The 23991-nt window shown below is 32.7% G+C and overlaps 1 protein-coding gene and 1 long non-coding RNA gene across 3 annotated transcripts; both read left to right on the forward strand.

The window, feature by feature from the left end:
* The first annotated feature begins 1389 nt into the window (after positions 1-1389).
* On the forward strand, positions 1390-8362 carry LOC108479891 (uncharacterized). 2 transcript variants are annotated; one of them, XR_008276216.1, is made up of 6 exons: positions 1390-1697; positions 1969-2146; positions 2263-2325; positions 2408-2766; positions 2860-2983; positions 8013-8362. It is a non-coding gene; the product is annotated as an uncharacterized LOC108479891 (long non-coding RNA). The 2 variants fall into 2 exon arrangements; XR_001870525.2 differs by lacking the exon at positions 8013-8362 and having other exon boundaries at positions 1393-1697; positions 2860-4677.
* Positions 8363-19701: 11339 nt separating this feature from the next.
* On the forward strand, positions 19702-23788 carry LOC108476817 (probable magnesium transporter NIPA6). Its single transcript, XM_017779163.2, has 10 exons — positions 19702-19965; positions 20127-20356; positions 20921-20977; positions 21106-21196; positions 21290-21450; positions 21543-21670; positions 21779-21916; positions 22313-22405; positions 22522-22639; positions 23247-23788. The coding sequence occupies exons 2-10, from the start codon at positions 20233-20235 to the stop codon at positions 23339-23341; spliced, it is 1005 nt and encodes a 334-aa protein (XP_017634652.1). The 5' UTR covers positions 19702-19965; positions 20127-20232; the 3' UTR covers positions 23342-23788.
* The last annotated feature ends 203 nt before the right edge of the window (positions 23789-23991 follow it).

Consider the following 23991-nt stretch of genomic DNA (forward strand, 5'->3'; position numbering starts at 1 on the left):
TAAAGGAGTAAAATGTAATTTTCTCAAGAATGAACAGCACTATCGATATTGAGACTAATTCAGTCTCCCGTCCCAATGAAAATTAGTTGGTCCATTTCTTGATCTGCCTAAGAGATTACGATTTTTTCATATACGTGAAACTAGTAAACCAAAGAGACAAGCCTAACTAACTCTTTCCTCGTGCATCTTACTAGTGTCCTGCAAATTAGAAGACCCAGGATGATCTGTAGCCAGACTACCTTAGTGCAGTCTCTAAGAGTATGTAAATTATCTTCTGAGCCATATCTACAGATCGGACTCTGATAATTATCTTTAGGAAATATATGTTATATGGTATTAGTTCAGTTAAAGATAACAATGTTAAATATATTGTTATTTTTTAAAGAAAGTACCATTTGAACAAATAATTCTAAAGTTTAAAAAAAACTCTTCAAATAATTTAAAAGAAAAACTTAAAAGATAAGAGCCGTGAAAAAAAATATTAAAAAGCAAAAAATAATAGAAATCTTTTATGGTGACAATGAGAAATAGATCTGATCATGAGTGGGTAAAGAAAAGAAAAATAAAGTTAAACCTTAAACACAATAACCAACAATTTAAAGGATTGATTGATGGATAAATTGTTGAAAAAATTTTATCGTGAACAAATTTTTATTATAATATTGAAATTAATTAGTTTAATCTCCTAAATTTAAAAATTTATTATATATTTTCAAATTTATCTTAAATGAAATCAACTTGCCTCTGAAATTTTATTATATAATATTCCATGCTAAGCTAAAAGCGAAAGATAAAATCATTAAAATTAATTACTAATTCTTAGTTTGGGTAAAATTGTGAGTTTCTCTTTAGTATGGAAGATTAATTTTCATGCTAAAATAAAAGCAAAGCATAAAATCATTGCAATTAATTAAAGTATTTTGTTTAGGTAAAGAAGTGATGAAAACAATTATGAGTTTTGTTTGGCATTGAAGATAAACTTAATTAATTTAATTAATTGTAAAAATTTTTCTCTACTTTTAATTTAGCATGAAAGATTAAAGATTATTTAATAAAATTATGTGTTTTGTAGATAATTATTAAAGATTAGTTATTTTAGTTAATTTTAATTCAGAAACATAAAATAAAATTTAAAATTTTAGAAAGAGATTAAATTAATTAATTTGAATATTGTAGTAACAAATTAGTTGACACTGTGAAGGGATAAATTTTTTGATAATTTATTTGATTGATTTTGATGTTTTGAATGAATTGACTGAATTATAATAATAAAACTCTTGCTGCTGAGTTGGGTTTTAGTCCAACACCGCAGACCTAAAAAACAAATAAAAGAAACAGGCCAACATCAGAATTGGCTCAAAAGTTTGAAAAAAAAACAAAATCAGAAAAGAAAACCTAATTTATTTAAAAACTCTAGTCGACAATAAGAGCTGGCCTCCATAATTTCTGTCGCTTCACATCACCGACCTAGCTGTTATATTATAGCAGATCTTATCAAGTCTTTTACTTTTCTGCTACATTTTCAAAAAAAAAAAAAGACGTTCCATTTCTTTTACTCTGAAAATTTTAGGCATTTCTTCTCCATGTCTTTCGGTCTGAAAATCTATGACGTTTCTTCTCCTTGTCTTTCAGGCTTAAAATCTAAGGCGCTGCTTCTCCATTGCACACCAAACAGAACTTGGGATGTCTCCTTCCAGGTAATGGCCTTCACCCTATTTTAATGCCTCTTTTGCAATAAAATGGGCTAATATGTTTTCTGACTTTGGAATAAAATGAAAATTGAGTTCTTGAAAGTGAGTCTTTGTGCTTTGAATATCTCTGATGAGTGCTTCAATAATCGATCTGTCACATTCTGCATTTTGGCACTTTGTTATTACCGTTCTTGAGTCACCTATTATTTCTAGAACATTAAACCCATAGAAATCCCTAATCTTGTGGCTTGTAATCTTGCATGTGCCTTCGCTGCAGACGGAGATGCAACATCGGAGTGAAGAACCGACTTGGATGCCAAGATTTTACCCCCTACATCTCGTACTACCAGCCTCGACGTAGAAATGTAAAGGATTTTTAATCAAAAGCCGCATCAAAGTAAATAGCCACATTCGCCCTCTGTTCATCTTGTTTAGGTCCTCTGCCTACTTCCAAGGTTAAAATTTATCCTCTATTCCTTTTAACTCGGAGATATAACTGAAAATTTGTTTAGAGATATCCCAACTAGTTGCATTTTTGCTTTCATAGATTGACTTGTTTCTATTTGTCCAGATTATCTAAAGCCCACAACAAAAGAGGCGACACTGCTCGTTTGTCCCTTGACTAAAAACCCAGGTGAGCCATTCCCATGTGTTTTGAGCGCTACTATTAAGTACTCATGAAAAATTTAAAAACCTCCATACTTCTATTATTGTAGGGCATTGTCGGAGAACGTGATTACTATCTTCCTCATTCTGATTACACTTAGGACACTGGTCTTCAACAACCACTCTTTTCAACTTGAGATTCGAAAATTTAGGAATATAGTTCCAAGATATTTTCCATACTGTAATTTTCACTTTCAAAGGAATGTTTAGATTCCACAGTTTCTTGTAAAAAGCTCTAGTATCGGCCTGTATAAAATTACTAGGATTTAGAGTAGTTTCCTGTAATAGTTTATAGGCACTCCTCACTGAGAAATTTCTAGATGGTTCTCCTCTCCATACTTGAAAACCATTATGGACTGACTTCGTCAAAGGGATCTACATGATTTTTCTAGCAATATCCAGATGGAAGGTATTGACAATTAATTCAGCCTTCCACGTTTTATTTTCTTCATCAATTAAGCCTGACCACTAACTTTATATTTTCATTGCTACTTTGATTCAGTATCTTGTCTTCTTCATTGCTCGACACTCAAAGATCTGTCCAAACTAAGATACGATCCCCCTTGCCAACCCTCCAACATAAGCCTTTCTCCATAAGTCCTTTTGCTGACCAGACACTCTTCCAGGTAAGTGAAGGTAAGTTTTCTAAAGGAGCATTTAAGAAATTCGAATTTAGATAATACTTAGCTTTCAAAACTCGGGCTAGCAAAGAATTGAAATAATTAATAAGACGCCAACCTTGTTTAGCTAATAATGTGATATTAAATTTATCAAGTTTTCGAAAACCAAGATCTCTAGCTTTTTCTAACGAACAAATGTTCTTCCAGGCACACCATCGTATACCCTTTTTGCCTCTATTTTTTTGCCACCAAAATTTCACAATTATACCTTCCAAATCGATAGATAAAGACTTGGGAAGTAAAAAACAAGCCATTGAATAAGTTGGAATAGATTGTAGAAGGGTTTTTTACTGAAATAGGATAAAAAAAAATAAAATAATATTAAAATAATACAAAGAAAAAATTATGTACTAAAATGATAATTTGGGGTGATGTCGCCTAGGGTAGAGGCATGATCACCTCATGTCAGATCAGAAGTTACTGTAGCTGTAGGTCAAATTGCGGCGCAGTCAAATTGCGGCGCAGGATTAAAATGTAATAATATAAAATATTTAGGGACCTGTTATGAAATTATACTATTTAGAAATTATACCATTTAGAATGGCTGCTGGAAAAAAAGTGAAAGGGTGTCTCTTGAGCGGCGGCACCAAATTAAAATATGGGTTAATTTTCTTGTAAGCTTTTCTTTTTGTTATTTTTTTATTCCTCTTTCAACTTACTATATTATTTTAAATAAGTCATTAACTTATTTTTTAGTTAAATAAGCCATTAATTTATAGTTTTTACTCATAAGCACTCTCAAGAAATTTTAAAATTTTAATTTTTATTTAATAAACTATTAACATCAACTTAAAATGTGAATTAGTTTATATTTTTTTAAATAGTTTTATTTTGGGTAAAATATATTTATTTTAATATTAAAATAAAGGGCTTTTTGAGTAAAATTATAAGTTAAGGGCTTATTTTACTAAAAAATAGGTTAAGGGTTTGTTTAAAATAATATAGTGAGTTGAAGGGAAATAAAAAGAAAATAACAAAAAAGGAGGGCTTACAAGGAAATTAGCCCTATTTTAATTTGGTGCCGCCACTCAGGCGGCACCTTTTTACTTTTTTCTCAGCAGTCATTCTAAATGGTATAATTTTATAACAGGTCCTTAAATATTTTATATTATTACATTTTAGTCTTGCGCTGCAATTTGGCCGGCAGTTACAGTAATTTCTGATCTGACATGGGGTGGTCATGCCTCTGCAATAGGCGGCACCACCCCAAATGTACCATTTTGGTACATAGTTTTTTCTTTGTATTATTTTGGTATTTTTTTAATTTTTTTTGTCCTATTTCAGTAAAAAAACCCTTATGGAACAGCTTTGATAAATACCTTCATACCCCATGGAGAAAGGTATTTGATACTCCAAAGGTCAATTCTTTGCTGTAGTCTATCCTTCAAATTCTTACCCACCAAAATAGGTAAACCTAGATACTGTTCCGAATCATTTGAGCTATGTACTCCTAGCACTTTAATTATTATTCTTTTGATCCCTTCCTGCGTATTAGTGCTGAAAAAATAATAGATTTTGAATAGTTAACACTTTGACCAGAATAGGTTTCATATTCTTGTAGAATCTGCTTCAGTAAATTTGCGCTCTTTCAGTAGCTTCCCGAAATAAAATGCAGTCATCTGCGAAAAGTAGATGTGAAATTTGCGGACCGCTTCTACTTACTTTAGCTCCTCTAATTGTTTTTCCTTGCATTGCTAGCCTCATAAGACTAGATAGATCTTCTCCACAAAATAAAAATAAAAATAAAAATGGGCTTAAAGGATCTCCTTGTCTTAATCCTCTAGATGGGAAAATGGTTTTTCCAATATAACCATTTAAGACCACCGAATATGATACTGTTTTAACACATTTTATTAACGAAGCAACCCATTCTCAATCAAATCCCAATTACTTCTTCCACAAAATTCTATTCAATCCTATCGTACGCTTTGCTCATATCTAATTTCATTGCTATAAATCATTTTTTCCTTGCCCTCTTGTGTTTTAAGGTGTGTAAGAGTTCATAGGCTAGCCAAACATTATCAGAAATTAGTCTTTTGGGTACAAAAGCACTTTGTGTGCATTTATCCATCACAATTCAAAAACGATTAGCAATAACTTTAGCCATAAATTTAAAAAGTACATTGCACAAGTTTATCAACCTAAATTGATTTATATTCGAAGGATTTGAAATTTTTTGGACTTAACACAGTATTAGTCTTATTGATTGAGCTAATATCCATACCTCCATTTAGTCGATTAAGACAAAGGATGTAACATCTTCCCCAATAATTGACCAACACTTTTGATAAAATATCACCGGGAACCCATCATCTCTTGGTGCTTTTGTAGGACCCAATTTTGCTATTGCCTTCCGGATCTCCTCCTTCGTGTATCTCGCCTTGAGTTTTGAATTATCCTTATAAAAAATGCACCGATTAATTCATGATAAAATATGGTCATAATTTCCTCTTCTTCCAGCAGAAAACAAATGTTGAAAATATGATCTGGCTATCTCTTCTATTTTTCCTATTTAATCTGTTTCCCTCTCCTCATCAAATTGCATTTTACGAATAAAGTTCCTCTATTGTTTCTATGTTGTTTGTTTGTGAAAAATACAGTATTTTTGTCTCCGAATTTGAGCCAATTAACTCTTGCCCACTGTTCCCAGTAATGCTCATCCTTTTCAATCTCGAAATTGAGTTGAATATTTGTGTCAATGAGATCCGCCAATGTTTCATCATTTCTCTTAGCTTCCAGCAATTTAACTAGTTTTGAAGTTAACACCTCTTTCTTCTCTTTTTTACTATATCGGATCTGATCAGCCCTTCTCTTCAAACCTCTCTCAACACTTTTTAGCTTTTTCAATAAATCTCCTTCAGAGTTTTCCTAAATATTTCTAACCTTAATAATAAAAGACTCATCCAAAACCCACCATGCTTCAAATTTGAAACTTCTATGAATTCGCCCCTGATTCTCGCTTTTCGTAATAATAAATATTAGACAATGATCCAAAAATGAGTGAGGAAGATGCTGGAGTTGAAACTCATGAAATAGAGAGAACCAATTAGCAATTGCGACTCCCCTATCTAACCATTCTTGAACATTTGTTTCTGGCAAATTCCCCCTTTTCCAAGTAAACTAATTTCCAATAAATCCCATATCCATCAGATTGCACTCTTCCAACACCTTACGAAAAGCTTCCATTTTTCCCTCCTCTCTTGGTAAGCCTCCAATTTTTTCAAAGCCATACAAGATTTCTTTAAAGTCCCTACATACCATCCATGGGAGCTCTCCAACATTACTTAATTGTCTTAAAAGATTCCACGCTTCATCTGTATCTTGTGAATAAGGAGACCCATAAAAACAAGTAAACCTCCATTTGTTTCTGTCATCCACATATTCTATTCACATCTATATGTCTTTTCGAAAAACTTTGAAGAATAACATTATTATCTCCACACCAAGCCAAACATAACTTACCTCTAGATCCATTTGAATCAATATCGATGCCATTGAAAAAACCACAGCTTCTTCGCACTCGTTCCATCTGACTCCTACTAATTTTTGTCTCCATAAAGAAGACTATTTGGGGGTTATATGACTTCGCTAGTGTCGAAGTCTATGAATTATCCGTGGACTCCCCAAACCACGGACATTCGAACTTAAGATTTTTATTGCGCCCGGTCGGCTTGCCTCTTGGCAGTCATCGATGATAAATGATTAATTTCCCCCATTCTCCCATTCCTTACCGCCAAAGTATTAATCTTTTCCTTGGCTGTTAAATCTTCAGTCTCTCTCATATATCTCTTTTAACCCTCCTCTCCAATTAAAACACCATCTTCTAAAGCGTGTTCCATTGAGGTATGAAACTAACCCACACATGACTTTCCGCCCTCTTGCCCTGAAATAGATAACCACCCTTCTAAATTAATCCCCAGTTTTGGATCTATATTATTTGATTGATTTTGATGTTTTAAAATTTAAGTTTTCAATACAAAATAATAATAAAACTTTCAACAATGGGATAAACAAATATAATCTGACAAAATTTTAATACATTATTTTAGTTTTTATTGTTTTTATTATTTTAATTTACTTCCAATGAAAAAATAGGAGTCAAATTTGTTAAGGTTAATGCTAAGTTTGCTATTATACATTATACATAAATATCAAGAAAATATTTAATAATATAATTTTAAGTTTTGCTGAATCAACAATTATGATAATTGGACACTTTTTGTTTGGATTTAATACACAATAATTGTAAGACTAAGTAGAAGTGTGAAGTTAATTAGGAAAACCATCCAACCTCATTCTAAATATCAACTTCATCTTTATTTTCACAATAGATTTGGTTAAATCAAGGTTGCTCTTCTCCAAATTTTAAATGGTTCGACGTACATTAAGCTGGATTTAAATAGTAATTTTTTTTAAATTTAAATTCATTTATGGAAATATTATATGTACAATTTAACATGACTGGGTCCATATAAAGAAAATAAAAAAGATTTTCAAATTTACACTATTGGTTTGAGGGGAGATCAATTTTCCGTTTTAACAAAAAAAAAATCAACTCATTTGAATTTTTTTTTTTGGTTTAGTCAGTTAGGCAAATTGGTTGTTTTGGTCTTGGTTTGATTGGTTAATTTGACCGGTTATCAGTAATTGAATCCCGAAATTGAATAGACCAAAAAAATTAACTTATTTTATATTATTTCTAGATTATTTAAAATATATTCATATTTTATAATTTATAATAGATATATAATCATATAAACACAACCCAATAATCCAAGGTTGGTTAACTAAAAAAATTGATTGAAACAACCGAATCAAAATTAGGTCCATTTGGCTGATTTTCTCAACTAAAGTCGATCTGATTGATTTTCTCGTGTTAAAGTTTGTTAAGTCTATTCGAAAAAAATAATCGGATTGATCGATTAAACTGATTGCTCTCCCCTAATTGGACTTTAATATCTACTTTTCCATCCAGGATGTGAGGTGTAAGAACTCGCAAGATCATCACGTTGCTAAATTGGAAACAATGCACATAAAAAGCAATGTCTCATTTCTTGGAACACTATTTGAAGCCTAATAACCTAGTAAACAATCTAGTAAACTGTAGTTACTGGGTTAATTAGCACTACCAAGGAAAAGAAAATAGAGGGTTTAAATTCCTTAGAGCTCTATCTTGTAGATATGCTTGAATTTGAGTTGTTGATGTAATACAAATTGTATCGTTAGATGTAAGGGATCTTAACTATAAATATAGGTCTTCCCCACCTCATTTTTTATCTTGTATCATTCTACATTCAGAAATACAATTGAAAGCATTTATTGAAAGCTTTTATTTTTTGAGTTTTCTTGTCGTTTGGCTTCTTTCACTTAATAGCTTTATAACTTAGGTACCTTAGGGAATTTTTTGAGATTTTCAAGTTTCAAAGGTTAATGATAACATAGACAATTTGAAGTGAATTCACCGGCCAAGGCCACACGATCTGCTAGGCTAAAGACCAAGCCCGTGATAATTGTTATCTGAACTAGGTACATTAAGGTGTTGAGTTGTGATGGTGAATTGGACAGATGATCAGATATCCCACCAGTAACTCGTGAGAAGGCCAAGAAAGGTAATATTGTTAAAATCATAAAATAAATATAAAATAAAGTTTAATAAACCAAGATCTTTCATGTTAAATCAACAAGAATAAATTAAGAACAAAGCTAGATGTAGAAGAGTACCTAAATTCATCAATTTCTTGAAATCTACGGATCTTTCTGTTTTTATATTCAAAATTAGCGTACAAGTAATCTAGAAAATATGGTCACTCTTTTTATAAAGATGAGATATTAGAAAAGTTACATATGTGTAATTTGGGGACCATAACCTTAATATATAACTTTTGCACATTAACCTAATTTCTAATCAGCCCATCATTAATAAAAAATTAGTTACAAGAGTATCTACACATATTTGGTCTATACTTTATTTAATAACTAAATCCCAATAAACCTCAATCAAATTAGATCACTTTTAATTTGGGTTAACCTTTAATGATAGTAAATAATAACATGTAATTACTTTTATTATATATGAGATGCCCATATTTTCCAACAATCTCCCACTTGGATCACATATATATCAGGTTATCTTATAATTACATGTCATTATATAACTTTATGAGCTCAAAACCTTACTGTCATACCCAAAAGGTTTTCTAAACAATCTTGTCGATTAATTATGTTAACATAGAACCAATGTGACTTTCATTACATATATCGTAGCTAAATCCATCTTTGATCACGTATATTAACACAAATGACATAGATCAAATATGGATATGTAGCATGGAAATTACATGCAATATGATTCAAACATGCCTATTTCCAACTAGTCCTCCTTAACCTTAGTGAAATCAAACTTTACCAAAATTAGAGTGTGCAAAAACCAAATAAACTTAATTTTTATAGAAAATAAACTTAATATTTGTAAACTGAAATAATTGAAAATGTGTCTATAACATAAAAGCATTTAAAAGTACAAACTCCCACTAAAACCAAATATCCTTAAATGACATTACACCCATATGGGTAGTGTGCTCATGAAAAACCTTGGGTGTAGTTCTTTAGTAAGTGGGTCCGCAATCATAGAGTTTGTCCCAATATATTTTATAGGCACCTAACCACTCTAAACTTTTACTTTAACAACCAGGAACTTAAAATATATATACCTTGACTTTGATGTGCTCCTATTGTTATTGGAATAAAGGACTACCAATTATTGTCACAATTTGCACCCTAATGACAAAATTTTGCATCAATATTCCATCAAAATCAAAGTCTGTATACTTGATGATCTTTAACTTATCAGACCTCCGATGTGTGAGCTTGTAATCTTTTGTTCTTTGAAGATACCTCATAGCCCACTTGGCTGCTATCCAATGGTCTATATCAGGATTACTTAAATATTTGCCTAACATCCTAAAAATGTGCGTAATGTCCGAACGTGTACATATTTAAGCATACATTAGACTCCTCACTCTTGAGACGTAAGGAACCTTATGCATTTCCTTAATCTCAAAAACATTCTTGGGGTATTAGTTGATACTTAACTTATTATTGACATGCAGTATGTCATTAACATATAAAACCAAATATAGACTTTACTCCCACTGAACTTGTGGAATATACAATTATCGACCAAATTTATCTCTAAACCGAATGAGATAATTATTTGGTAAAATTTGTAATACTATTGACAAGAAGTCTGCTTAAGCCCATAGATGTAGTTTTTTAATTTGCAAATCATTAAATTTGCATCATCAGACACAAAATTTTCTAGTTGCACTATATAAATATTATTGGGAAATGTGTCTATATTATAGTAAACGTGTAATTATTTTTTTATGTATTTTAACGATTAATAAATAAATTTCACATTTCACTGTTATGTCTTTTGTATTTTTGTCTTTCATATTTTGTACGCATAGCGAAATTGTGATAAGCAAATATTAACTCATTGATTGTCTAAGTTCAAACTGATGATAAGTGGCGTTGTAAGAACATTTACATTGCAAAAAAAGACAACTTACTTCAGTAGATAATCTAAACGAGTTTGTAATCCCGTAAAAGAATCAAAGTGAGCATTTGGTTCAAATACTGATAAGGATTATTATGTCGTCTACAATTATAATTGAGGAGATGGCTAGTCTTGTCTATCGGAGCAGTTAACTCCACTGGTAGAGACGTAGATGTATTCATTAGCAAAATGATACATTGGGATAGACCTAAGATGAATTAATTCTGAATTAGTTTGTAAATTAATTCACTTGTGACATTCATGGTGTGATTTACTTAAATCCTGAGTTAGTCACTGACCATGCGTATGTAACTCATGTGCTTTGATATAAGTGGAGGCTTATGCTCTAAAGATGATCGAGCCAATAGCCAATATGTTGGGTATGATTTGTGTGACATGATTTTACTAGCAACAGTGGAATTCATAGCTCAATTAAAGAGTTAACGATATCTTCTCATTGGTATTATATTGATTGATAAATATGGAATGTGACATTCTATTATATTGTGCAGTTCTTTTGGATGTCGTATTCTGCACAGAATGTTGTGACCCTTATTCCACAGTGGGTTCACGCCAAAGCCTATGTGTGGTGTATTAACATACCGGCGCTCAACTTCTCAACCATTGAGTGGTATAACGCTGATTGGATTATGCAACAGTTTGGGTGCAGACATTTCGAACCGGTCAAGTCAATCTACGGTAAGACCATGAGGGGAAAAAATGAAACAGATTAGAGCATGAAACATCAGTATTATAAAGCACTATGGAACACCTTGTACGGCAAGTAGCCTGAGATACACTCCTATATATTTAACTTCAGTCCCTCGACTGAATACATGCAATTGTACATGGCCTGATAATGTATTTATTTATATGGTGGGCAACTTATGATAGTACCGGATCACAGCTAAAGACGTGGAAGTCAACCTATGGTGGAGTTTGACCTAGAGGACCAACATATAGAGGAGTTCGACCTGGAGGACCAACCTCTGAAAACACACACTTCACCGGACCAATGGGTAGGCACTTTTTGTGAGGGGTCCTAGAGCAATTGATATCACCCAGAGATGGGTGGTTCCAATTCAACTTATATTCAACCGCAACCACCGATAATATTTGATATGTTTGGTGATACCATGTACTCCACCTCGTCTTAGGCCACGTTCGATCCGACGCTCGATCCACCTGATACGTACAGTACACCTTAACGTCCACCCCGTCAATGGAGGCCCATAAATCGTTATACCCTAAACGACGATACAACTTCTAGTTTATTCCAATTTTGATACATATAAATTTCAAGTGTTATGCCATATTTGTTGTATTGGTTTATAATTCCACAATTTATGTATTATTCTTTTTTGTATAAGTTAATTTTAAATACAAACTTAACACTAAACAATATAAACTTCATTTCCATAAGACCATAAAATGCAAACATCGGGTACAACATTTGATTTCCTCTAGACCATAAAGATTGGCCAATATAGATGTTTCTATGAGGACACTTACTTCGATTGTGGCTGGCTGTTCTACATATGGTACAACGCTTTGGATCAAGCTCTTCTCTGATATCCATGTCAGTCCGAATCCTCGTTGTTTTTAGTCAACCTTTGACCTTTCTACGTAGTGACCTATTTGGAAACATCTCAAATGTAGGCAGTTGCACTTCCCATGTTAATACATCCCTCAATACGAGAAACTTGTTACTCCAAATATGCAACATATGTTTAAGCGTGTACACATCATTGATATATTGTTTGACATTCAAATTGAAGGTTGCAAACGCTGTAACCACATGCGCACACGAGTACCATAGTGCTTGGAACCTCTCGCACTCACACCGCTTGTTTTAGAGATCAACTCCGTAGGATCGGGGAGAGATTTTCGACCGACAGCTGATGTACTCGGTCACTCAAAAAGCTTTCATGTTTCGAGAATATAGTTCTGCATTCATCAATCTCACTCTCTGAGTGTTCTCTTTTATGACATTCTTAACACTTTCAATGTGCACGTGTCCTGCCTTCAACTGTATTGCTTGTCTCAAGGGTTTTTTACTGAAATAATTTAAAAAAAAATTATTTACCAAAATAAGTTGTCAGCCCGATTATTTACCAAAATGGGTTGTTTTTCTCATTCGCGCCTATCTGACAGGCGCGATTCAATTTTTTATATTAATTTTTTTTAAATGAAATATTATTTTTTTATTTTCAGATCAGTATGACCTGCATATAGATACGAATACAGGTTGCGCCTATGTCAAAGGCACGACTAGTTGAGCCTTCCTTTGAGGCGCAAATGGTTGTGCCTATCTCAGAGGCGCAAATGGTGGGGCCCACACGCATGTTGCTTACTTTTTCTCTTATATATACCCTCGAAAATCAAATGAGCACATACACAAAATTTAGTAGGGCAACAGACACAAAATTTAGTTGAACGGAAATAAGAAGATAGGGAGAAGAAAAAAAAAAGGGAAAACAAAGAGGAGGATAAGGTATTTTAGTTTATTTCTTTTTAAATAGAATGTAAAGTTTGTTAGTAATTTTATTATTTGAAAGCTATTTTGTTAGGTTATTAATTTTGTTAGTTTCTGAATGAAAATTTTTGTATTAAAAATTTGATGTAATTTTTTTTGCTATTCGAAATTGTTTTGAAAATTTTGAAAATTTTTTAACAGATCTAGTATTAAAGATGGAGAATCAGTTTTTCGTATGTGTTTTTTTCGATGGAGAAATTTTGACAACAACCGTGGGATGTATATTTGAATCTTGCAAACAAGTAGCAATGAGATTTAATAGAAATACCTCGTTTGATGATATGAAGGAAAAAATTAGTGAACAAATTTATAGACGTTGTGAGAGAAGGATCTCGAAACTTTTCTTCAAGTTTTCAGTTTCGACGGATCCCATAAAATTCACCGAAATGGAACTCGTAGACGATGAAGACGTGGAGACAATGGTCGCTCTTTATTGTGGGACTCAAAGCAACTAAAATACACCGATTCAGTTATTTGTTGAGTTAGCTGGTATGGAGACAACTGAAGATCTCACTCCATTAGGTGAAGAAGATGAAGCAGAATGGATGAACATAAAAATATACGAATTAAAAAAATAAAAATAGAAATAGAAACATACCTGATTAGTTTCTTTCAAACAAACAACCTATAAAAATAACAACAAATTTAATCAACATTTTAATAAATCAATACAAATTGTCAAATAAATGAAAAATCAAATAAAATTACATTATATAAAAATTACATGAAAAAATACAAAACATTAGAAATATTGATATTTGTGGGTGTTAAATAATTTATATAATTTAATCTTGATATCCAAGTTGATATAAAAAAATTAAATGAGTTAACAGAACCATTAACATACCAATACTTAACAAGAACTTAAAAATTTAAATGAGCTTAAGCATCATTTGTTCAAATTCATTTCAAAATGAAATGATTTTTAATTTTTATAAACTTATATGTTAAACTCTCCAAATATTAAACTAAACACAACAATTTATAACTTAATCTTCAATTACTAATAAATTAATTTTAAAATAATTACAAACACAAAAATTTTAACATAATCCTAAAGTACTAACAAATTAATTTTAAAATAATTATAAAAAAATACATTCATACAAAATATTAATCCAAAACTATAAACACTAAACATAAATATTTTATAATTAATAATTAATAACAAAAATCCATAATATCTTAATTAAACTCTTTAAATTATAAACAAAATTATTTACTAAAAATACATTACCTTTTTTTTTTTTTCTTCTTCTTCTTCTTTTTTCTTCTCCTTTCTCTCTTTCTTTCTCTCTTCCGGTGTGTGGATGGGGTGTGTGCAAGGCGAGAAGGGCGGTGGGGTAGGCGGTCTGCTGCTGCAGAGTGGGATCAGAGCAATTTCATTCGCGCCTACTGTCAGCTCAATTAATCACGCCTATCCGAAAAAAGTGCGACTCATTTTTACCCGTATTTTTACCTGTATATATGTTTAAATATTTTTAATAAAAATAAAAAAAATAATATTTTATTTAAAAAACAAAAAAAATTAATATAAAAAATTGAATTGCCCCTGTCAAATGGGCGCGAATGAGAAAGACAATCCATTTTGGTAAATAATCGGCCTGACAACTTATTTTGGTAAATAATTTTTTTTTAAATTATTTCAATAAAAAACCCTTGTCTCAACCCTATTTTTGGCATCAAGGTTGTCAGCTTGTAAAATGTGGTTGAGAAAACCAATGAAATTGACAAATGACGCGTACACCTCAAGAAAAAATTAACAGCCTTAACGAGGTTGGTCGTCATATGACTATATCGGTACCCTTCATAAAAAAATTGAGTCCATTGTCACGACTCTATGCTAGCCAATCACTGACTGAAAGAAGGATCGGACCACGCCATATCAATCTCTATCGTCGCCAACTTATGTCTGAATCAGTGTGGTTCCAACTTGTACCCTACGTATGTATTCCGATAAAATATGTTACCATATCTTTTAGTAAATGGACTCGAAATATTTACAGATACAAATTTAAATACGATTTTTGTACCCATGATCACGATTTGTTTGTGTCGATTTTTTTTCTTGTACTCATTGTGGAAGTTGACAGCGATGTGGCGAATACAGTAGACGGACCTCCACGGAACCTTGGATTACTAAATTGCAACAATAAGGCCCTTCGATCTATCAAAGACAATGCAAATGTTGTCTTGCCTGACAACATTCCTCCGCAAGTTCCTAATGAAGAATTCCTAAGATTCGGAGTTCTCTGAGTCCACGATGGCGAAAACGATCGATAGTACATTTCTGTTACCTTCTTGTACAACCGCAATTAGAAGTATTTGTGTGTATTTTCCACAAAGTCACATTTCATCAACCTGCACAAACGGATTGTAATGGGAGAAGACCCTAACACATGGATTGAAAGTCTAGAATAATTGACGAAAAACTCTTTTCCTTGGTTCCAATTGTCCATTTGGGCTTTTGTAAGGTAACATTTCTAAGTCCACAACAGTTCCTAGGATGTACTCCACCATCGCTGAAATCCACCACTGAAGTTCATTGTATGACTCATCCCAATCGTCGTACAATAGTTACATGGCCATTTGTTTCGCCCACCATACTTTCCTGTATGGTACCCTATACTGGAATCAGGCTTGCATGTCCACAATCAATGTCGACACAGTAATGGTTAGGCTATCTTTCACTAGTGGCATGATGTAGTTACAGATACTTTTGACATCCAATTTTTAGTGGTCTTGAGTCATACGAGCGACAGTGCATGTATGCCACCCTTCTAATTTTTGTATTTTCCACTGTTGAGTCCTCTACATAAATTCAGTCCGAACCTACTAGCCACACCCATTGTCAGCTCTCCAACATTTACTAACATATAATGTCTGTGTAGACTTGGTGACCCTGTAATCAATCAACACATTCATGCTGTACTATTTGATGGTAAACATACAGTCCACCTTGTTCTCGAATTATTGCCCAACGAACAACTCTTCCAACTGTGAATTTGACGTCAATATATGAGCAGAAACTATATCGGCGTATTCAAGGAACTCAAATGCATGTGCTGCATCTGGATCTATGCTCAACATGTCACCCCAGGGTCATTCCGTAAAATAATGCCAAGATTCGGGTTATTGAAAGAAGGGGTATGAACATCTTCAACCTCTTCCGGAATTTATCGTGGATATCGTCTAGAACTTCATCAATATTAAGGTCACTAAAATCTTCAACGTTTTAATAAGAATCTTTACCATTATTGGTCCCTTCTCCGACATTTGTCTCGATGCCTATCACCTCCTGATGTATTTGTAGATAGGGACTCGAGGTAAGGTTGTTATACGAACTCCCACTGTAATTTAGATTTTCGAGCATCTAAGATGTCCCTCCGTAGTCTAATGATCTGTCCATTCAACATTAAGATCAAAATCAAATTCGCGATGTTGACTTATTGGACTAACATTCTCAACAGGTTTTAAGTCTGCTAACTCAGTAAATAACTCAACTGGTTGGGGGTTTTCACTCCCAGTCGACCATTATGTTTCCATCATAGTGCCCAAGTCATCATCATTTAACAGTTGCATCTCACAAAATTTCAATGAATCTATAGTGATTGGAAACTTGTAAAATAATCTGGACATTGTCCTTCCACAACAGATAGCTAATTTCGCATTGATCTTTCTTTTCATTTCTTCCAACTTCATAGTTTTATTGAATAGCAACCCTACTCTCTGCCGACCTTGAAATACACAAACAACATCTCCTTCTACAATTTCACCATAAAAAAGAACGCACACTAAAAATACTGAGTTATTCATCTTCACTAGAATTTTTGAGCTCTCCTACTAAACACAACAATTTCTCTCTTTTCTTCTCTTCCAGTTCAATTGTTACAAAAAAATCTTAACAATATCTATATATATGTAGGACAACCAAAGTGGTAGAGTCATTCTTTATGGCTCCACCAAAATAAAATATCATTTTTAAAATTTTTAGATTAAAAAAACAACACATTAAAAAAAAAAACCATACAGTACACTGGCGGCGCCATTCTATATGGTCCCACTAAATAAAATATTATTTTTAAAAAATTAAATTAAAAATAACATATTTTTAAAAATATACATACACAATATATTGGTGGTGCCGTTCTATATGGCTCTACCAAATAAAATATTATTTTTTAAAAAATTTAAATTAATAAAAACACATTTAAAAAAAAACTTTGGTAATAAAGTGATGAAAACATTTAGAATAAATCCACCAATAAGAAAACATTTTATTATACTTTTAAATAATAAAAAAATCATTGACCCACATCAAAAGTGGTGGCGTGTGGCAGGTTAGTGTCGCCAAACTTTTGACTCCACCAATTTTTATTGTAGATTTCAGATCATTTACATGTATAATAAAAATGTGATTATTTTTTATAATTAATTAAAATTTTAAAGTTATTTTTATAAAAAAAAGTCATGTATAATTTATTTATAATTTGGTTTTTGTTTTTTGTTTTTTTTTTGTTTTTCAAATGTGGCTTGTTTGTTTGGTGATGTAAAGAGTGGAGATATTTACTGTTATTTATTTTGGGCTTTAGTCCCTGATTGAATTGTACCTTTAAACTTTGTATAACTCCATCACTTGTCTCTTTCTTCATCATTCTTCAACAGATTTGAAAAATTGAATTGTACAATATACATGGAATTGCAATTTGTTTACAAGATTTTGCCTCATTTCAATATATATAAAATAAAAAGAGCGTCACCAAATAATATTCCATGACATGAAAATGGATTCCTCGAAAAATAGAATTTCGGTATAAAAATAATTTTAGTTTTTAATATTTATTTTTTTGTTATTTTGATTTTATTTTATTTTTATCACTTTAGTCTTTGACTTTTAAAATGTAATAGAAAAAATTGATTGGACCATTCACATCTTGATATGTAATTTTTCTTTAAAAATTATGATTTTTTTATTTTTAATAATTTTTATAAAATATACACAAATTATCATGCATGTTGTCATGTCATTGTTATTAAAATTTTAATAATTCAATCAATTTATCATGCAAGTTATCATGTTATTACTATTAAAATTGTAACAATTTCAGCATTTTTATTTAAAAAAACCAAATTGACTAAAGTTTTAAGTCTAAAGCAAAAGTATTAAAATTAATAATTATGAACATAGTAGTAAATGTTAATAGCTAGACTTCTTTTTTAACAAAACTATACTCTATAGTAAGAGCATGAGATAAGTATAAATATGATACTAAAAATAAATATAAATGTATTAAAAATTTTAAAATATATATTTTAGAATCCACAGAATTAAATTAAATATGATGAAAATACAAAAAGAAAAAAAAACTGTTTTTGAAAATTACAACTAAGGTTAAACTATCTCATTAGTCACTCAAAAACGAATTGCGGACTGGACTTGCTACCTTTGTGTTTTTTTTTTTTTTTACATATTTTACACGTGTCCTAGGGCGGCTGTGATTGCATTGGACGCGCTTGAACCGCGGCCGACGTCACTATTCCTCCACTACCCTCCTTCTCCCATCGCCACTACCACCCACCCTATAATTCCGGGATTTTCGCTTAACCAACGAACCTCGTCATCTTCCATGATGGTGGTCGCCAATGTATCCCTTTACTTTCCTTTCAACGACATCTGTATGGGCATACTAGCCAACCGCTGGATCGGAAAGACTGATGGGAGGAGGCAGCAAAGGTAAGACAGAACTAGCCAACTGCTATTATAAATTTTCGGGTCGGGTCTTCCCCTTCCATGTGCGGGTCTCCTATAGAAATAATGATCCGACCCGGGTTTTGTAGCCTCCCCAATAGCCTGATCCGGAACTTGACCTGCAATGGGATCGGCGGGTACTTGGATTTGTTTGAAAAATGGTGTGAAGAAGAACTAGCCATGGAAAGACTTGAGTCGAGAAGGGATTTACGGGCAAAGTTATTTGAGAAACTGAGCAAAGAGAATTGTTTGGAAAGGACTAATCCGGGTCAAGGTTCTGGAGATCCAATTTGGACTGGGTTTCGGACATGGTGAACAGAAATATATTTTTCATTAATTTTTTCGGTTTTTCTTTGATATCCAAAGAAAAAAAAAAAAGGAAGAAGATATTTTAAAATATTAATAAAAATGGATTTGAGCTAACAATTTAAAAAGATTTGATCTTCTCTAAAACGGAACCCACCGTTTTTTGATCTTCTCTTCATTATCTAATAATAATAAATGTAAACAAAAATTAAAGCTACAAACAAAATCCAGCTAAAGAAAAGCTTTGAAAAATGTCTGAGAAAAATAAAAAAACCTACCGATGAAGCACCTAATAGAGCGGATTCGGAGGCACCCATTGATGCAAGCTTCAATTTTTTTTCACACGAGCCGGGTTAATGGGTCAAAAGATTAACTTTTAACTTGTATAATTTTTATAATTTTTTCAACAAAATATCATGCTTATTATGTGAAAAAAATTGCTAATTTGATACATTCAGTTAACAATTCATTAATAAGATAAGGGTTAAATGATTATTTTCAACAATTTCTCTAACAATAAACAAATAAAAACAATAGTGCCATAGTTTTCGTTAAAACTACATAAAAAGAGGGAAAGAGATTTTTATTTGAAACTTACTATCAAATCGTAATCCTAATCAGCGACAAAAGGAAAGTCAAGTGTACGCTAGTAGAAAACGTGTGAAGCAGAGGATCATTTAACCTACTTACTTTGCTTATTTGGCGGCCGTAAAAAAGTTTCCGACTAAAGACACGGCTGGACCAAAAAGAAAAATATAATAATACATGAATTGAAGAATGTAAGAGTCGTCGTCTCGTCTCGTTTGTTTTCAGATAAAGAAAGGGGGGGGGGGATTTTAGATCTCTCTCCTTTGCTTTTATTATATTTTTCGCTTTCTCTTTTTCTTTCTGGAAAATCTCAGCTAAACTAAAAATCTCAACTAAGACGTTTGCTTTACAGAGTCAAAACCCGATTGGCGGGAATTGGATCCCCCACCTTCCAATTTTGATCTTTGGAAAACAACAACAACTGAGCCACTGATTGATGTGATCAAATAGTGGAAGATATGGGATTTTCCGATAATTCCAAGGGATTGATATTAGCAATGGCGTCTAGCGCGTTTATTGGGTCCAGTTTTATTTTGAAGAAGAAAGGGCTCAAGCGTGCTGGGGCTTCGGGTACTCGCGCAGGTCTGTTTTTTCTATTTACTCCCTGATTTTCTGCGTAGCTGTCGCTCCCAATTTTTACTCAATTTAGTTTTTTTTCCTTTGCTTAATTTTGATTTGACTCCTCCGTTTTTTCTTACTGAAACGCTAGGATTTTGTTAATTTGATATGAATCTTGAATGCATTTAGTTAGGAACTTATTATTGAATTTGGGATATTGAGATACAAATCCTTCAGTTTGGAAGTTAGTTTATGCTCTTAAAAAAAAAATGGAGAGTTAGTTTATGTAACAATTCACTATTGTTCGTATCAATTCATATTTTCATGACAATTGATTTCTTAACAATTTTTATTGGATCATTAATCAGTAAAGAGTTTCTCCAAATTTCAAAAAAAAAAAAAAATTGTAGCAACAACATTAACATATTTATCATCTGATGGTGTAAAGTAGTAAGTTTTGATTTGTTTTTGATTCTTAAGTACTGCATTGTGTCGATCAATACATAGCTTTTGAATTGTGCAATATAAGAATAGATAGTATTATCAATGTACATGACTTTATTTTTAAATTTGTGTGGCTTAACGTAGGCGTTGGCGGTTATACCTACTTACTCGAGCCACTGTGGTGGGCTGGCATGATAACTAGTAAGTATATTACTTGAAATAAGAATATTTATTTTATTTTAGATTTTGTCCTCCAATATAAGCAAAAATCCCTTTCCACCTTAAATTGGTTATTGAGTTTCATTTTGGTGAACTTGTTGTACAAATAGTGATTGTCGGGGAGGTTGCAAATTTCGTGGCTTATGTGTACGCTCCTGCAGTTCTAGTTACCCCTCTTGGGGCACTAAGTATAATTGTGAGGTATGCTTCTTTTGCTTGTGGTCACTTCTTTGGATTTGATTGGAAATCATTTATCCATTTTCATTAACAAGCACGCTTGATAAATTTGAACAGTGCTTGTCTGGCACACTTTATGTTGAAGGAAAGAATTCAGAAAATGGGGATTGTAGGATGTATTACCTGCATTGCAGGTTCAGTGGTGATTGTAATTCATGCACCACAAGAGCATACCCCAAGTTCTGTACAAGAAATTTGGACTCTAGCGACACAACCAGGTTTGGTCCTTCCCTTTTTATTTATTGCTCAATGCTCATCAGTTGTAACAATTAATTAATTATTGCACCTTTTTACATGTTTCTGTTGGCAGCCTTTCTAATTTATGTTGCAGCTACACTTTCGATAGTTTTAGCTTTGATTTTGCATTTTGAACCTCGTTATGGGCAGACAAACATATTGGTTTATTTGGGAATATGTTCCTTAATGGGTTCTCTTACGGTATGTAGATGTCCCTATCAATTTCTATTGATAATTCTGAATAGGACCATTTTAGTTGTTATCATGTTCTATGCACTATGTAAAAGTATCCCTTTGCTTCTATCACAGGTTGTAAGCATCAAAGCCATCGGAATTGCTATAAAGCTTACATTGGATGGGATAAATCAGATGGCTTATCCTCAAACTTGGTTTTTTCTTACAGTTGCCGCAATCTGTGTCATTACACAATTAAATTACCTCAACAAGGTTTGTATTATTGATTTTTATGCCTTGGTGGTTGTCTGTTCCTTTAAAATATAATCTTTCCTTTTAAAAAACTACATTTGGGTCTATGCATCATGTACTGAAAAACACACCTCTACATGGGTAGCTGGCATACTTTTTTCAGATGATGCATTAATTATTGCATGTCAGGTCCAGCAACTTGATCAATTGAATTCATAATTGAAGATTTAGATGACAATATCCTATTCTTTATCTGAGAACTACATACAGTTTTTAAATATTTCTACTAAGAAATATACATGCAAAGTGTAGCTTCTTCCAGAGTCTCCTCTGTTGAATGAATTTTGCATTTCATCTTTCTAATAGATGGCTGGTTCGCTTTTGTGTGTGACTGATGTGTATGTCTCTTTGTTGTAGGCCTTGGATACATTCAATGCCGCGATTGTTTCTCCGGTATATTATGTCATGTTCACAACTTTGACCATTATTGCTAGCGTAATCATGTTCAAGGTAAATTATTTAATTCATCCCTCTTGAACTTTGTTCTGGCACCTAATTGAGGTTGTGATTTACCAACAACTAGTGGAACTGAGCACAAATTGAGTGTTATCTTGTCCTTTTTACAGGATTGGTCAGGTCAAAACGTGAGTAGTATTGCCTCTGAGATTTGTGGATTCATCACTGTGCTCTCTGGAACTATCATACTTCATGCCACGAGAGAACAGGAACCACCTCCTCCAGTAGGTAAGTGTAGAAATTTATATTCCACTCTCTTCTTTTTTGCTTCTCTTTGGGCGGTTATATACAAGTGAGAAAATTTGAAGCTATACATTCATTATTTGCACTCTTTCCTTTCCTTTTTTAAGCTTTTAATTAGATAACGAAGTGGATACCTGGTGAACAACCATCTGCTGTTAGTAATTTTCCTTTGGTTTTGTTATCATTGTTGATTTGGTATTGCTCCAAGTCCGTTTACAGTTAGCCTTAAAATTTCAAAAAAGAATGAACTATTGATCTTATCTGGTATATCATTTCTACCGCCAGACAAAGTGGTATATAAGAAATCCATCTTTCTTACAATTTAGTAGGCATATTCCATGGGAGGTAAGAGCACCATTTACCCATCCACGTATTGTTCCCTTGGTTGAGCAAAATTGTATCCTACTCCGCTTATGTGCCTGATAATTGATAGCCATACATGTTGCACTTTTACGGTAAAGTGAGACTGCAAAGCTGGAGTTAATTCAACTCTCTACGCAACCTATTTGAAAATCCTCTCCAATTATTCTAAGTACATTGTTTGCATGTTTCTCTTTTCGGTTGAGCTTATGGCAGAGCTTTTACATTGCAGGAACAGTTACATGGTATGTTAGTGGGGATTCGATGAAGAGTCCTGAGGATGAACATTTAATCACTCTACGCAGTTCGGAGTATTACGAGCCATGAGTATTCTTTTTAAGACGAGTGCATTGATCTCCCTCCGTTGACCTGGATAGAAATATGTGAACCTGTGAGAATTTGCAGGTGTTGGCCAAAGCCAGAACGGTAGTTTTCGTGCTATACCTTTTCCTGACGACTTGCAAACTATTCAGTTAATGGATTAATGCATATGGAATTCTTTGTATCACTGTGAACTTGGAAGGAGGAGTTGAGCAGTTGGGTATCGGTTCCCATATGACAGTGGTGATCTCATTTTCACTTACATTTGTAGATAGACAAAGCGGTTCTTTTTGCATTTTGTTGAGGTTGAGGTGTTGTAATGATTGGGGTTTTGTTAATTCTTTTTCATTGTTATAACTCAAAACGCTGTCTTGGAGTTGGTGTTTTTCTAGGTTTCAAGCATACAAAACATCTTTGCCATGTTTCATACTAATATAGTTTGTTGAACTGAAATCAAGCTTTTGATTATCTGTCCAAACCTTTGGGTTCCAGGAATCAGCTTTACAAGTCAGCAGCAACGTCGGCTTTTCTAGAAAAAGAGAGCCTGAGCAAATAGATGTCCTTTTTAAGAAACACTAATGGTTAAAATGGAGCCTCCAAACTTGTATTTGGTTGGTACATAATTTTTTTTTATTTTTGCTTAGTTTGTACTTGAA

Source organism: Gossypium arboreum, chromosome 12, assembly GCF_025698485.1.
Source record: "Gossypium arboreum isolate Shixiya-1 chromosome 12, ASM2569848v2, whole genome shotgun sequence".
NCBI lineage: Eukaryota > Viridiplantae > Streptophyta > Magnoliopsida > Malvales > Malvaceae > Gossypium > Gossypium arboreum.